Source organism: Coregonus lavaretus, assembly GCF_964263955.1.
Source record: "Coregonus lavaretus genome assembly, chromosome: 20".
Classification (NCBI taxonomy): domain Eukaryota; kingdom Metazoa; phylum Chordata; class Actinopteri; order Salmoniformes; family Salmonidae; genus Coregonus; species Coregonus lavaretus.
In genome coordinates this window covers 24,200,312-24,216,768 of record NC_140007.1, presented here as the reverse complement: position 1 = coordinate 24,216,768, position 16,457 = coordinate 24,200,312, and the positions used below count along the sequence as shown (strand labels likewise).

Below are 16,457 nucleotides of genomic sequence, written 5' to 3'. Positions count from 1 at the left end.
AATGGAAGACATACAAGACCACTGATAATCTCCCTCGATCTGGGGCTCCACGCAAGATCTCACCCCGTGGGGTCAAAATGATCACAAGAACGGTGAGCAAAAATCCCAGAACCACACGGGGGGACCTAGTGAATGACCTGCAGAGAGCTGGGACCAAAGTAACACACTACGCCGCCAGGGACTCAAATCATGCAGTGCCAGACGTGTTCCCCTGCTTAAGCCAGTACATGTCCAGGCCCGTCTGAAGTTTGCTAGAGTGCATTTGGATGATCCAAAAGAGGATTGGGAGAATGTCATATGGTCAGATGAAACCAAAATATAACTTTTTGGTAAAAACCCAACTCGTCGTGTTTGGATGGCAAAGAATGCTGAGTTGCATCCAAAGAACAACATACCTACTGTGAAGCATGGGGGTGGAAACATCATGCTTTGGGACTGTTTTTCTGCAAAGGGACCAGGACGACTGATCCGTGTAAAGGAAAGAATGAATGGGGCCATGTATCGTGAGATTTTGAGTGAAAACCTCCTTCCATCAGCAAAGGCATTGAAGATGAAATGTGGCTGGGTCTTTCAGCATGACAATGATCCCAAACACACCGCTCGGGCAACGAAGGAGTGGCTTCGTAAGAAGCATTTTAAGGTCCTGGAGTGGCCTAGCCAGTCTCCAGATCTCAACCCCATAGAAAATCATTGGAGGGAGTTGAAAGTCCGTGTTGCCCAGCGACAGCCCCAAAACATCACTGCTCTAGAGGAGATCTGCATGGAGGAATGGGCCATAATACCAGCAACAGTGTGTGAAAACCTTGTGAAGACTTACAGAAAACGTTTGACCTGTGTCATTGCCAACAAAGGGTATATAACAAAGTATTGAGAAACTTTCGTTATTGACCAAATACTTATTTTCCACCATAATTTGCAAATAAATTCATAAAAAATCCTACAATGTGATTTTCAGGATTTTTTTTCCTCATTTTGTCTGTCATAGTTGACGTGTACCTATGATGAAAATTACAGGCCTCTCTCATCTTTTTAAGTGGGAGAACTTGCAGAATTGATGGCTGACTAAATACATTTTTTCCCCACTGTATATATATATATATATATATATATATATATATATATATATATATATATATATAAGGTAACACTACATTTGAATGGGGCCTTATTACAGTATCATTAGATATGTAATGACACTGTAACAAATATTGTAATGAATTGTAATAATTAATAGTTACACTGTAATAACAACATGTAACTGGTGGTAATTGCAGTCTGTAATTACAGAAGTGTAACAACGAATGCTTGTTACCATGCTTGTTAGAAATGTTAAAGTTTCCGATAGCATCCCAACGCTCCATATTGGTCATTGTTATCCTGGATCCTTGGGACATCCCTACCCTAAACCCTAACCCTAACCTTATCCCCTACCAGGGACGGCTTGTTCAATAGGGCGATATGGGCGACGCACTGCCAAACGGGAAAAGGAAGGGATTTTTTTTCTAATCAATTATATCACGGCAACAGCAGTTATCAGTGTTCACGTCTGATCTGCCAGCCACTAAATGTCAAATCAGGCTAAAGTCGTGCTTCAAATGGCCCCGCCCGTTTTTGGGGCGATTTCAGTCAAGTTGAAAATCGCCCAGAAGTCTCTCATAGCCTGTCATGTAAAATCTATTTTTTTCACATTTCAAAGCTTTCAATACATTCTCTATGGGTGTCTGTGGGCTTGCACTTACGCGCTTTCGTCATGCGTGACGTAACGTTGAACGTAACTAAGACAATGGCGGCTAGAAGCGTCTCTGTTGCGACCTGCAGTGCGGCGTTATTTTATGTTTTTAATTTGTAGACTTAGTTTACAAACATTCTGCCAACCATGGATTTCCAGTGGTTGGTTTTGGACTGATCTTGTTGATCGTGTACATACCCGCTACGAACGGACTAAATAATGAAAACGCTGCTGGCAGCTGAATCCCAATACAGCTGGGAGACTTGGCTGGATGAGTCCCGGACAGAGAAGTGGAGCCGGCCACCTTCACCCTGGTCAGAGCGGACCGCGATCCTGGTAAGAGAGCGACTCTGTACCCCGACATTGAACTGCTTTCTGTGTCATTGCGACCTTACTATCAATTCAATTCAATTTAAGGGCTTTATTGGCATGGGAAACGTGTGTTAACATTGCCAAAGCAAGGGAAGTAGATAGTAAACAAAAGTGAAATAAACAATAAATATTAACAGTAAACATTACACTCAGAAGTTTCAAAAGAATAAAGACATTTCAAATGTCATATTATGTATATATACAGTGTTGTTACAATGTGCAAATAGTTAAAGTACAAATGGGAAAATAAATAAACATAAATATGGGTTGTATTTACAATGGTGTTTGTTCTTCACTGGTTGCCCTTTTCTTGTGGCAACAGGTCACAAATCTTGCAGCTGTGATGGCACACTGTGGTTTTTCACCCAGTAGATAAGGGAGTTTATCAAAATTGGGTTTGTTTTCGAATTCTTTGTGGATCGCTGTAATCTGAGGGAAATATGTGTCTCTAATATGGTCATATATTTGGCAGGAGGTTAGGAAGTGCAGCTCAGTTTCCACCTCATTTTGTGGGCAGTGTGCACATAGCCTGTCTTCTCTTGAGAGCCAGGTCTGCCTACGGCGGCCTTTCTCAATAGCAAGGCTATGGTCACTGAGTCTGTACATAGTCAAAGCTTTCATTAAGTTTGGGTCAGTCACAGTGGTCAGGTATTCTGCCACTGTGTACTCTCTGTTTAGGGCCAAATAGCATTCTAGTTTGCTCTGTTTTTTTGTTTGTTCTTTCCAATGTGTCAAGTAATTCTCTTTTTGTTTTCTCATGATTTGGTTGGGTCTAATTGTGTTGTTGTTGTTGTTGTTGTTGTTGTCCTGGGGCTGTGTGGGGTCTGTTTGTGTTTGTGAACAGAGGCCCAGGACAAGCTTACTTAGGGGACTCTTCTCCAAGTTCATCTCTCTGTAGGTGATGGCTTTGTTATGGAAGGTTTGGGAATCGCTTCCTTTTAAGTGGTTACTATCTGCCCCGTGAGTTCCCCCAATTGTTTGTTACCGTTGTGTACTGTTGATAATCACAAGTTTACTGGAGAACTGAGACCAAGTAGAGACTTTGGACAGGGTGGATATGGTATAATAAAGGCAGTTTATTCAGAGGTAAAGATATCTGGAATCGCGTGCACGGACTCGTGCACGTGTGTAGGTCACCTAAATCATCAGAAAAATTGCCCCTCCTGAGAATTTTTTCAGGAGCCGCCACTGTCCCCTACCCTTACCCTTACCCTAACCCTAACCTTAACCCTTAACTATTTTAAATGTCAACTTCAATGGGATAGGGTCGTCCCAAGGATCCCAGATAGCACGGACAACACCATATTTTAGTCTGCACAAACAAGGTGATAAGTTTTAGCCAATTGAAAACCGACCACCTCATTGGCATAACTCTGCAATAAAGGGCTCTGGAGTCGGATGCCCAGGCTCAATAGCAAAAATGGGTTCACAAACAGTTCACATAAAAAAATACTTTATATTGTTAACTCATTTAACGGTGCATTTGACAATGGGTCAATGACATTTTTAGACACATTAATAAACAGTTTTGGTTAAAATTGTGATAGAGTAATTTGTGCTTACCGAATTGTAAGCCTATTAAGCTTGGTTGAATAATGGTTTATAAATGCACTTAAAATGATCATAAGACAAACTCTTATGCCATCATGTAACCTTGCAAGGGTTTCACTGTTGAGGAACATTCTAACTTTTGGAAGGGATGCATTGGTGCAATTATTTATTTATCCCAGGAGTTAAGGAATCATGTCAAGATCTGCCCATCTGCTAACACGCTCAAAATAAGGATGATCTTGAACTTGCCCACATGTGTTGACACTGACATCATGTGACAGTGCGCAAAGAACGGGGTTGAGAAGGTCAGTGTGCAAAATCCAGAAATGAAAGATTGTCATGAAAGAAACAAAGTGTTGTAGGTCAAAAACATAAACACAGAAGAAGTAAGTTTTCCATTCAATTTGTTTAGCTTTTTTGGATACATGGATTCAAGGAAAGAAAAATACAATCCTGTTTTTCTAAGTTAGCTATCTAGGCCAGTGTTTCCCAACTCCTGTCCTAGAGTACCCCAACAGTACACATTTTTATTGAAGCCCCGGACAAACACACCTGTTTAACTCATAGAGGGCTTGATGATTAGTTGACATGTTGAATCAGGTCCAGGGCTACAACAAACATGTGTACTGTTGGAGATACTCCAGGACTGGAGTTGGGAAACAGTGATCTAGGCCAGAGGTTCCCAAACTTTTTTGCTTCGTGACCCACCAATTGACGTGTCTTGAGTTGCGACCCACCATAAGAGTTGAGCGGTGAAAAAACATACATAGACCAAAGAATAAGTAAAAAATATAATCTTGGCAGCCAATATAAAATGTTGTAGCTTTAAAGCTAATTTTCTGCAATTCTATACATTTTGCCATGGCTAATGCTGTGTTCTTATGCTCAAACATTATAACAAAAGCAATGGGGGCTTGATTGTCTAGCTTTTATTTAGTTGATTGTAAATTCTCAAAGATTATAGGCTATTATTTAAAAAAATATATTAAGTTCACACTGAAAGCATTTTTCCATTCAAAAAAATCATCCCAAGACCCACGTGGACCCCTGCCGCAACTCACAAGTGGGTCCCAACCCACAGTTTGGGATCCACTGATCTAGGCTACTCACCATACTGTAGGCTTTATGTTATTGAGTAGGCCTATATCTTTATTTAATGTAATTAATCAATTTATTAACAATAAAAATCGTTATTATTTTGTAAGAAATGTAAGGTATTTTTAGATGTTGCAATAAAGTTGTATATAAGTACACATTAATTACAAGTAAGTGCTCCTCAAGATACATTTCATTTTAACTAGCTAAATCCTGTGTAACACCTTGTAATTACATTGTACATTGAGCTGTGGCTGGATCAGGTGAAGCTGTGCTGTCAGCAGCTTGTGACAGTGGTTGCTGAAGAAGGTTCACTGGGTAGCTTTGGCTGGTGATGATCTGGTGAGGGCACTCGTGGCCCCCGGACAGGCTGGGCTTCTGGTGGAGTTGGCGGCTGGAGTACCATCTCTCTCAGTGGCTGGGGTGTTGGCTGGATCACCGACGGCGACCGGACTGGCTGTAGTCCCAGGGGTCGTTGGACTGGCCTGGGTGCTGCCAACAGGGGCCGTTGCAGAGGAGCTAGTACTGGTGCTGGCTGAGATGGCTCCCACACAGGTGAACACTGGACTGCAGGCTAGCAGTAGACCTGCAGGGCCACCTGTGAAACTGTGCGAGGTGGAAGAGCATGCTGCTCTGCAATGTAACGCCTGGGTGGCTGCAGAACCTCTCTGCGGGTTGCCACTGGCTCCTCCAATGCCTTTTGTATTCCCAGGATAAAATAGTCCAGCCACTCAGGGTATTGCTGATGCAGGAACGACGGGAATAACCCCTGCATCAACCACACAATGTCTGATGCCTGTAGTCCATGTAGTGGAGGAGTGGAGCCATATAGTCCATGCTGCGCCGTCGGCAGGTGTGGGGTTCCCATAGGCTCCAGAGAGGGGGCATAATCCAAGCAGTGGTAATCCACTGCATACCCCAGAGCCATTCTCCACTGGACCGCAGGTGGGCAGTGTGGAAAGCACCCTGTGCGCATTCTGTAGACCGCCATAGCGTAGTGGTGTCAGGAAAGTCACAAATCCGGCGACAAAAGGACCATGAAAGAGTACGACTCTCTGATTGGGCTGATCTGTGACCCGCTAGTACCTCCCCCGGTCAAAGGGGAATGAGGCAACCTCACAGAGTTACACACAGGGATACTTTATTGACATACAACACAGACATTGAATAGAAATGGGAATAGGAATGGTAGTGGTTCTGAAACAGGAGAAAATAGGTAATGAAAACACTGTACACACATTAGCACAAGATCAATGATAATGGTAATAAAGGACTGTATAAATGAACATACTACTTGTACATATAACAACTCAGGTATATACTGTACAGAATAGGCAATATTAGCAAATAACTATGAAGAACATTATACAAGTGTTTTAGTTGTTTAAGACAGACATGGTGCCGACAGACATGGCAGCTCTGCTCCTAAGCAACTTTGCAGTATTTTTTATTTTGTGTGTGTTATTTCTTACATTATTAGCCCGGAAATAACTTTTGGATTTCAGAGCGGAGGTAACTCACCAGCATTCTGTTTTTTTTTTACAATCATTTCGCTACACACGCAATAACATCTGCTAAATATGTGTATGTGACCAATAAAATGTGATTTGATTTGATTTGAAATGTCACACAACTCACTTTGCGCACGCACAAAATCCCAAGTTCAGAGTTATGAGTCCAGAAGTTTCTATGCAGGATAGAGGTGAGCTTGCTGCTCTCTCTACCACTGCAAGGAGGAGACTAAAACATTTGTGACCTGGAGAGTCAGAAGGGTGTCCCGCCCCCTACAAACTGCTCTAGCAACTGCCCTAGCAACCAATCAGAGTTTGAGAGGCCGGTTTAAGGTACCCCTAGTCTCTCAGGTACCACTCCTGGGGGATGGGGAGTGGAGTGGAGTGGAGTGTGCAACTTGGAAGGGTTGTGAGGTGCTGATGAGTGTCACCGGCAGGGAATTCGTAGCAGCCACCCCGAAATATGAGCGGCATATTTACAAAGAAAATAATTCCCTGCCGGAATGTAAGTCTAGAGCCCGCTGGGCAACCCCATCAGTGGCAGGCAAGGAGCAGCCAGGGGACAGAGTGCTGAAGGTGTCCAGGAGGATGGCATGTAACCAGTCAGGTGCTGTTGGAGGCTCCCCCACAGTGGCAGGCCAGGTCCCAGCAGAGGCGAGAGACACACCTACTTATTCAAGGGTTTTCTTTATTTTTTAAAAACTATTTTCCACATTGTAGAATAATAGTGAAGACATCAAAACTAGGATATAACACATATGGAATCATGTAGTAACCAAAAAAGTGTTAAACAAATCAAAATATATTTTATATTTTACATTCTTCAAAGTAGCCACCCTTTGCCTTGATGACAGCTTTGCACACACTTGGCATTCTCTCAACCAGCTTCACCTGGAATGCTTTCCCAACAGTCTCTTGAAGGAGTTCCCACATATGCTGAGCACTTGTTGGCTGCTTTTCCTCACTCTGCCGTCCGACTCATCCCAAACCATCTCAATTGGGTTGAGGTCGGGTGATTGTGGATGCCAGGTCATCTGATAAAGCACTCCATCACCCTCCTTCTTGGTAAAATAGCCCTTACACAGCCTGGAGGTGTGTTGGGTCATTGTCCTGTTGAAAAACAAATGATGCAATTTCTGAGGCTGGTAACTCTAATGAACTTATCCTCTGCAGCAGAGGTGACTCTGGGTCTTCCATTCTTGTGGCGGTCCTCATGAGAGACAGTTTCATAATAGCGCTTGATGTTTTTTGCGACCGCACCTGAAGAAACTTTCAAAGTTCTTGACATGTCTTAAAGTAATGATGGACTGTAGTTTCTCTTTGCATTTTTGAGCCCTTCTTGCCATAATATGGTATTTTACCAAATAGGGCTATCTTCTGTATACCACCCCTACCTTGTCACAACACAACTGATTGGCTCACACGCATTAAGAAGGAAAGAAATTCCACAAATTAACTTTTAACAAGGCACACCTGCTAATTGAAATGCATTCCAGGTGACGACCTCATGAAGCTGGTTGAGAGAATGCCAAGAATGTGCAAAGCTGTCACCAAGGCAAAGGGTGGCTACTTTGAAGAATCTCAAATATAAAATATATTTTGATTGGTTAAACACTTTTTTGGCTATTACATGATTCCATATGTGTTATTTCATAGTTTTGATGTCTTCAGTATTATTCTACAATGTAGAAAATAGTCTAAATAAAGAAAAACCCTGGAATGAGTAGGTGTGTCCAAGTTTTTGACTGGTACTGTATATATACTTTATATTATCGTCTTTGTCTCTCAAAATCGAAATTTAAATTATTCAAATCTAAAAGTAAAAATTTAGCCAGGGAGCGCCCTTAGATCGTGATCGGGAAAAGGCTGCACTTGACCGTTGCACTTGAATCATTCCCACGGTGAATGGCTCAGCCCACTATGCTATGAAACCACACACTATTGCAGAGAATTTGATATTTCCGGCCGCAATTGATATGGTGAAAACAATGTGTGGGGAGGCAGAGGCACAGAAACTCACATCAATGCCTTTGTCAGATAACACTGTGAAACTAGGAATTGATGCTATAGCTAGCAATCAAGAGGAAACTCTGACCGAACGACTCAAAAACTCCACACCATATGCTCTCTAAATGGACGTTAGCTGTGAGGGCCGAGATGCATTGACTTTTGATCGCTACATGTTGGGGGATGCTATTCACAAGGACATATTGTTCTGTTTCACGATTCCCAAGCATGAAACGGCACAGTGTGCTGTGTGGCTATATTGACGAAAAACAGATTCCATGGGATCGAATGGTGGGCTTTTGCACAGATGGGGCTCCATCTATCACGGGACAGCGCTGCGGGCAGGCCTCTGCACTTTGGTTATGAATGTGTCTCCCTCTGCCATATGGAAGCATTGTGTGGTACACCCACTGAGCTATAATGGATAAATCGAGAGCAACTCGCAGCAAAAGAGCGGAGCGCAGAACTCGGAGATATGCAGCAGGTAACTTCGATTGTAAACTATATTGTGCACGCTTGTTCGCTAAACTATGTGGAGATATGGGATCAGAGCATGACAATGTTCTATTTCACACCGAGGCTTGGTGGTTATCGAAGGGGAGTGTTAAAAAGATTTATCGATTTGAGAGCGGAACTGTTGTCATTGGCAATTGATGTAAAAAACAGACTTTGTTGACTTTCTGCGTACTGAAAAGAAAATGTGTCTCCTTGCCTATGTAACATACATATTGAACGCAAGCATCAAGGGGAAATACAAAAAAATCTACAGATGAGTGACTGAATCAGCAAAATCCGTTTGACTGTGATCCTGGCTCAGTTGACATGCGGTAAGTGAAATCGTACAGCTGATCAAGCTGTGATGTGACCGAATGCTGCAGACAACGTATTCACGGGTCACTATGGAGGAGATTTGGTTCCTGACTCAGAGGGAATACTGTGCTGTGTCCCTCTGAGTAGTCCCCTGTAGCTCAGTTGGTTGGTAGAGCCTGGCGCTTGCAACGCCAGGGTTGTAGGTTCGTTTCCCACGGGGGGCCAGTATGAAAATGTATGCACTCACTAACTGTAAGTCGCTCTGGATAAGAGCATCTGCTAAATGACTAAAATGACTAAATGAGTATTCAAACTCATGGTACGCTGATTCAGTGCTCTTCTCTGCATTGGATGTGACAGGAGAGATGAGGTGTGCACTGTCGACCATGCCCCCTAACTTTGAGAAGATCTGACGTGACATGCATCAAGCACACCCATCTCATTAGTGGTGGTGAGGTAAGATAAAAGATGTCAGACTCATTTGCAATTGACTGTCATAGACCCACATTAAAGGTATATGATCAGAAATACTGTTAGAATGTTTTGCAATTGACTGCCATAGCCCCAATTAAGAAAATAAACATTGGCTGTTGAATTACATTAAAAAAATTCACATGGTTGAGGTCGCGAGAATCTTCAGATATCAAAATGGGGAACCCCTGGCCTATGACATTGTACATTGAACTCGTCATTACATCTGGTTGCATGCATGTGAATGGTTTGTGTCCGGAGTGTAAGGTTGATGAAATGGTGGAGCATGTGTGGTTGTATTGTTGTTAGTATGTGGAAGAGAGGGAAAGATTGATGTGTAAGGTTATTGAGGTTGGATGTCGCTCTGGATAAGAGCGTCTGCTAAATGACTAAAATGTAAATGTAAATGGGGGTTGGGGGGTTGGGAGGGATTTGGGGGATAGGGGAGGGTGTGTAGAAGTTAGTAAGCCTCTTTTTTCATTTTTTTTTTACCTTTGTTTTCTTTGTATTGTTGTTAGTATGTGGAAGAGAGGGAAAGATTGATGTGTAAGGTTATTGAGGTTGTAAGTCGCTCTGGATAAGAGCGTCTGCTAAATGACTAAAATGTAAATGTAAATGGGGGTTGGGGGGTTGGGAGGGATTTGGGGGATAGGGGAGGGTGTGTAGAAGTTAGTAAGGCTCTTTTTTCATTTTTTTTTTACCTTTGTTTTCTTTGTCTGTAAACTGATTGACCACACACTCCAGTACAGTAGGTGGCGGCATGCACATATGTTTGTTTGGAGACCGCCATTATATCATAGAAGAAGAAGAATTGCATTGCATTGCATTGCATTCCATTGGGGAACGTTTCTCCGTGGCTGTATCCAAAACCAAGTGTAGATGTGGACATGATTGAGGGCAGGAGAGAATGGGAAGAGGATGTGAGACGGTGTGTGGAGAGATATATAGATAATAGTTTTTTTAAGGATATATACAGGTGGTTCAATGGATCCAGTCAGTGGTAGGGTGGGGGCAGGGGTGTATATCCCAGATTTCAATGTTGGAGTATGTAAGCAGTTACACTGACACATAATCAGCTATGTGGCCAAGTTGATGGCCATGATTATAGGTTTGAGATGGGTTGAGGAGGTGATTATCTGCTCTGATTCTGCTGCAGTGTTGAGTAGTGTGAAGATGGGCCGGTCGGATAGGGGAGACTTGTTTGTGGAGATGATGGTGCTGTTAATGGGATTGGAGAGGATGGGAGTGGTGGTAAGCTTGCTGGGTTCCCGCCCATGTGGGTGTGGAGGGTAATGAGAAGGCCAATGTGGTGGCTAAGAGTGCTGGGAGGAGAGAAGGGGTAGATATTCAGGTAAACTGGGAAGTCAAGTCCTTGATCCGGGAAAAAGGGATCGATCATTGGCAAAGGGAGTGGGTTGCTAGTAGTAAGGGGAGGCAATTTTATCGCGTGCGTCGGTCAGTAAAGGAAGAGGTAGGGAGGATGGGATGTAGGAGAGAGGAAGTTGTGTGGAGTAGACTACGGTTTGGGCACACAGGTTTGAATGCCACATTGTGGATGATATGGAGACATGAAACAGATCTGTGTGATGAGTGTTTAGTGGAGGAAGGTGGAGCAAGTGTTGATATTTTGTGAAATGAATGACGTAGATAGGGAGAGATTGTGTGAAAGGGTTAGAGAGGCTGGAGGGGGTTTGGGTGGTGTATTGGGGGGAAGAAAGTGGTGTCTAGGGCTCTATTTCACTTTCTTAGAGGAACAGGACTAATTAAGAGAATTTAATGTATGTAGGCTGCGACTGGCCTTACACTCCAGTACAGTAGGTGGCGTTGTCTGCACTTTAAACGTTGGATGCGATCCGCCAACCCAATCCCAAGGAAAAAGAAGATGAAGAGGCGGGCTAACCTCTTTCCTTTCTGAAAGAGGTCAATTAGGAGTTTGCGGCGTGCATGCTCGATACATGTCTAGAAAAATAAACACTAGCTGCTATACACTTCTGTTTTAGCTAACTTGCTGCCAAACACTGGGAAGAAATGGAGGCGTTCAACCAGCTGCTCTTGGAATATCCTCAATTCATGTACGGAGGAGCCGGAGCAACGGTCTTTATGGCTGGGGGAGCTCTGATTTACAAAATTGCAACAAGGTATGTAGTAAACTAGCTAGTCTGCCATGTTTGCTTATCATATTTCAAGCAGCTAATGAGCCAACTAGCACGTCATCATACACTACTAACATTAGTTGCAGCCATCTAAAACGATTAATATAAGATACTATGACCAAAGAATGTTCCTGTAAATCGCCTTTCAGCTGGTAATGAAGTAGCTAGAAAGCTACTAGCTAACATTGTCCCTTGCGAGTGGGCCCCCGTGCGCGCCTCTCACTACGTGATAGTATGTCTGCCTCGAATGTGTCACGTTTCTTTTCAACACATCCGGCAGTTCGCTAGCCTTAACCTAGTCTGATTAATTAGGCTATGATACAATGAATTGGTATCTACAGCTTGAAACGAATGACTGCAAAATCGAGTAAATGTTCCTTACAATCCAGAAGGTTGAATAAAATTACATTTAAACTTAACGTACTCCACCGGTTGTCTGTGCGGTCTCAATTTTAGACAAAATCTGCTCTCCCAATACTAGCTATTGAACCAAGCACGCCATGAAAATTGTATATTCTGAATCTGGAGGATGGAGAACAATCCACAACCTTGGTTTTGTTTAAGATTGAAATCTGAATAAAAAAAGTATGTTTCATGGAATACTTGGTTCAATAGTTTTAACGTTTAAATTGGATATCCGGTTTTCTATTGAACCAAGCATGCCATGATATTTCATCACCATTCATACATGGAACAATAATTGATGTTATTTAACCTACTGACTCCAAAGAGTGGTGCGCAGGTCACGTAGCCTATTTCTATGTGCACTGAGGCACGCGCGCTCCTATTATGCACAACCAGAATGACAAAGACCTAGGACACAGACACACACAACTCAGACATAACCTGGGAAATATGAACAAAGGAAGCCATACATTGAATAAAATAAACAGAACTTCTACCTCCAGGAGTCTTGTGAACGTTAATGTGCACAATAAACATTGCGCCCACTCAGAGAGTTAGAAATGGTAGGCCTAAATGAAAATTTACGGTATGAAACAAATGTCTAAGTGTTGCAATAAAAGGTATGGGGATGGAATGATGAAACACAAGCAATTATTGTAGCATTAGATGAAATATAGATTTACCACATACATTTAAATGTGTGAAAGCATCAGCAAACAAGAGAACAAAACACTCTCCTCCACTAGCGGGAGTTTGGAGATCACAAGTGGAAAGATGCGGCTATGGTGCGTCTTCGCCACAGTAGTAATTCATTTTAAGAAATTCAAAATGAAAGCTTCATAAGTAAATGTATACATTTCAACAATTTTGGGATAGCCTACTAAATTACCAGTAGGCCTATGCTATTAATTGTTGCTTGATGCCCCATTGCTGTTGAGTTTGCAAAATAAACAGTTAATATTATTGATCACCAATTGTTTTGGGAGTGTCCTATTTATCATGGCAATCCTCTCACCCTACAATTTGATGTTTGCGCTGCACCCAATCCTATAGCTGTACAGCAAATCAGCAATCTGTTCACTAGCTTACCCGACCTCTCTCCAATCAGAGGGCCGAGTGTGCGTTTCACTAGCCAATCTGTTGCACTTTTTTTTGCAAGGGCGATGCTGCGGCTACTGTCTCTGGCTGCGTGGAGAGTAATCCATGGAGGCTGTGCGACAAAATGATTGACAAAACGTTACAAAACCTAACCAGATAATTTCAAGTCAAAGTCGAGCCCAGAGTCTTGAGGCTCCAACTCTGCATCTAGCTATATACCTGGATCAGCATTGTCACCTTTAGACTGTGTATCTAAAGTAAAACACTTCTCTTCCCTATACAGAAAGAAACCCACACATGTCAACGTGAATTGCTGGTTCTGCAACCAGGACTCAGTGGTCCCATATGGAAACAGAAACTGCTGGGATTGCCCCAACTGTGAGCAGTACAATGGCTTCCAGGAGGTACTGCAATGCATCTTACTGCACACACAATGAGATCCATACTACTGATTGTCAATGCAGCTGATTATTGCCTGTCATAGATGGTGGACCATGTCAACATGATGGATCTTGCTTTGTCAAAACAATAGCCGGGCTTGACTAACTTTTTTAGGCACTTGTCCTTTGGACAAGTAGGACAGATTATATGTATATAGACTACCAGTCAAACGTTTGGACACACCTACTCATTCAAGGGTTTTTCTTTATTTGTACTGTTTTTTTACATTGTAGAATAATAGTGAAGACATCAAAACTATGAAATAACACACAGAATCATGTAGTAACCAAAAAAGTGTTAAACAAATCAAAATATATTTTATATTTGAGATTCTTCAAAGTAGCCACCCTTTGCCTTGATGACAGCTTTGCACACTCTTGGCATTCTCTCAACCAGCTTCATGAGGTAGTCACCTGGAATGCATTTCAATTAACAGATGTGCCTTCTTAAAAGTTTAATTTGTGGAATTTATTTATTTCTTAATGCGTTTAAGCCAATCAGTTGTGTTGTGACAAGGTAGGGGGGGTATACAGAATATAGCCCTATTTGGTAAAAGACCAAGTCCATATTATTGCAAGAACAGCTCAAATAAACAAAGAGAAATGACACAACAGTCCATCATTACTTTAAGACATGAAGGTCAGTCAATACGGAACATTTCAAGAACTTTGAAAGTTTCTTCAAGTGCAGTCGCAAAAACCATCAAGCGCTATGATGAAACTGACTCTCATGAGGACCACCACAGGAATGGAAGACCCAGAGTTACCTCTGCTGCAGAGGATAAGTTCATTAAAGTTACCAGCCTCAGAAATTGCAGCCCAAATAAATGCTTCAGAGAGTTAAAGTCACAGACACATCTCAACATCAACTGTTCAGAGGGGACTGTGTGAATCAGGTCTTCATGGTCGAATTGCTGCAAAGAAACCACTACTAAAGGACACCAATAACAAGAAGAGACCTGCTTGGGCCAAGAAACACGAGCAATGGACATTAGACCGTTGGAAATTTGTCCTTTGGTCTGGAGTCCAAATTGTGAGATGTGGTCTGGGTGAACGGATGATCTCTGCATGTGTAGTTCCCACCATAAAGCATGGAGGAGGAGGTGTTATGGTGTGGGGGTGCTTTGCTGGAGACACTGTCTGTGATTTTATTTAGAATTCACTTAACCAGCATGGCTACCACTGCATTCTGCAGCGATACGCCATCCCATCTGGTTTGCGCTTAGTGGGACTATCATTTGTTTTTCAATAGGACAATGACCCAACACACCTCCAGGCTGTGTACGGGCTATTTGACCAAGAAGGAGAGTGATGGAGTGCTGCATCAGATGACCTGGCCTCGACAATCACCCGACCTCAACCCAATTGAGATTGTTTGGGATGAGTTGGACTGCAGAGTGAAGGAAAAGCAGGCAACAAGTGCTCAGCATATGTAGGAACTCCTTCAAGACTGCTGGAAAAGCATTCCAGGTGAAGCTGGTTGAGAGAATGCCAAGAGTGTGCAAAGCTGTCATCAAGGCAAAGGGTGGCTACTTTGAAGAACCTCAAATATGAAATATATTTTGATTTGTTTAACACTTTTTTGGTTACTACATGATTCTATGTGTTATTTCATAAGTTTGATGTTTTCGCTATTATTCTACAACGTAGAATTTTTTTTAAAAAAATAAAGAAAAACCCTTGATTGAGTAGGTGTCCAAACTTTTGACTGCTACTACAGTGGGGAGAACAAGTATTTGATACACTGCCGATTTTGCAGGTTTTCCTACTTACAAAGCATGTAGAGGTCTGTAATTTTTATCATAGGTACACTTCAACTGTGAGAGACGGAATCTAAAACAAAAATCCAGAAAATCACAGTGTATGATTTTTAAGTAATTAATTTGCATTTTATTGCATGACATAAGTATTTGATACATCAGAAAAGCAGAACTTAATATTTGGTACAGAAACCTTTGTCTGCAATTACAGAGATCATACGTTTCCTGTAGGTCTTGACCAGGTTTGCACACACTGCAGCAGGGATTTTGGCCCACTCCTCCATACAGACCTTCTCCAGATCCTTCAGGTTTCGGGGCTGTCGCTGGGCAATATGGACTTTCAGCTCCCTCCAAAGATTTTCTATTGGGTTCAGGTCTGGAGACTGGCTAGGCCACTCCAGGACCTTGAGATGCTTCTTACGGAGCCACTCCTTAGTTGCCCTGGCTGTGTGTTTCGGGTTGTTGTCATGCTGGAAGACCCAGCCACGACCCATCTTCAATGCTTACTGAGGGAAGGAGGTTGTTGGCCAAGATCTCGCGATACATGGCCCCATCCATCCTCCCCTCAATACGGTGCAGTTGTCCTGTCCCCTTTGCAGAAAAGCATCCCCAAATAATGATGTTTCCACCTCCATGCTTCACGGTTGGGATGGTGTTCTTGGGGTTGTACTCATTCTTCTTCTTCCCCCAAACACGGCGAGTGGAGTTTAGACCAAAAAGCTCTATTTTTGTCTCATCAGACCACATGTCCTTCTCCCATTCCTCCTCTGGATCATCCAGGTGGTCATTGGCAAACTTCAGACGGGCCTGGACATGCGCTGGCTTGAGCAGGGGGACCTTGCGTGCGCTGCAGGATTTTAATCCATGACGGCATAGTGTGTTACTAAAGGTTTTCTTTGAGACTGTGGTCCCAGCTCTCTTCAGGTCATTGACCAGGTCCTGCCGTGTAGTTCTGGGCTGAACCCTCACCTTCCTCATGATCATTGATGCCCCACGAGGTGAGATCTTGCATGGAGCCCCAGACCGAGGGTGATTGACCGTCATCTTGAACTTCT

At 42.8% G+C, this 16,457-nt stretch overlaps 1 protein-coding gene and 1 long non-coding RNA gene across 2 annotated transcripts in view; one reads left to right on the top strand and one right to left on the bottom strand.

Moving 5' to 3' along the window:
• Positions 1–3,537: 3,537 nt before the first annotated feature.
• LOC311147552 lies at positions 3,538–6,465 on the bottom strand. The gene is made up of 2 exons (XR_014614805.1): positions 6,386–6,465; positions 3,538–5,944 (listed from the first exon to the last, which is right to left on the bottom strand). It is a non-coding gene; the product is annotated as an uncharacterized lncRNA (long non-coding RNA).
• Positions 6,466–11,488: 5,023 nt separating this feature from the next.
• tmem201 (transmembrane protein 201) overlaps positions 11,489–16,457 on the top strand; it is a 34,606-nt gene continuing 29,637 nt past the window's right edge. Inside the window, exons 1-2 of the mRNA XM_084184960.1 lie at positions 11,489–11,684; positions 13,486–13,606. Coding sequence (XP_084041086.1) covers positions 11,575–11,684; positions 13,486–13,606 — 231 coding nt within the window. The 5' untranslated portion in view covers positions 11,489–11,574. The remainder of the gene's footprint in view (positions 11,685–13,485; positions 13,607–16,457) is intronic.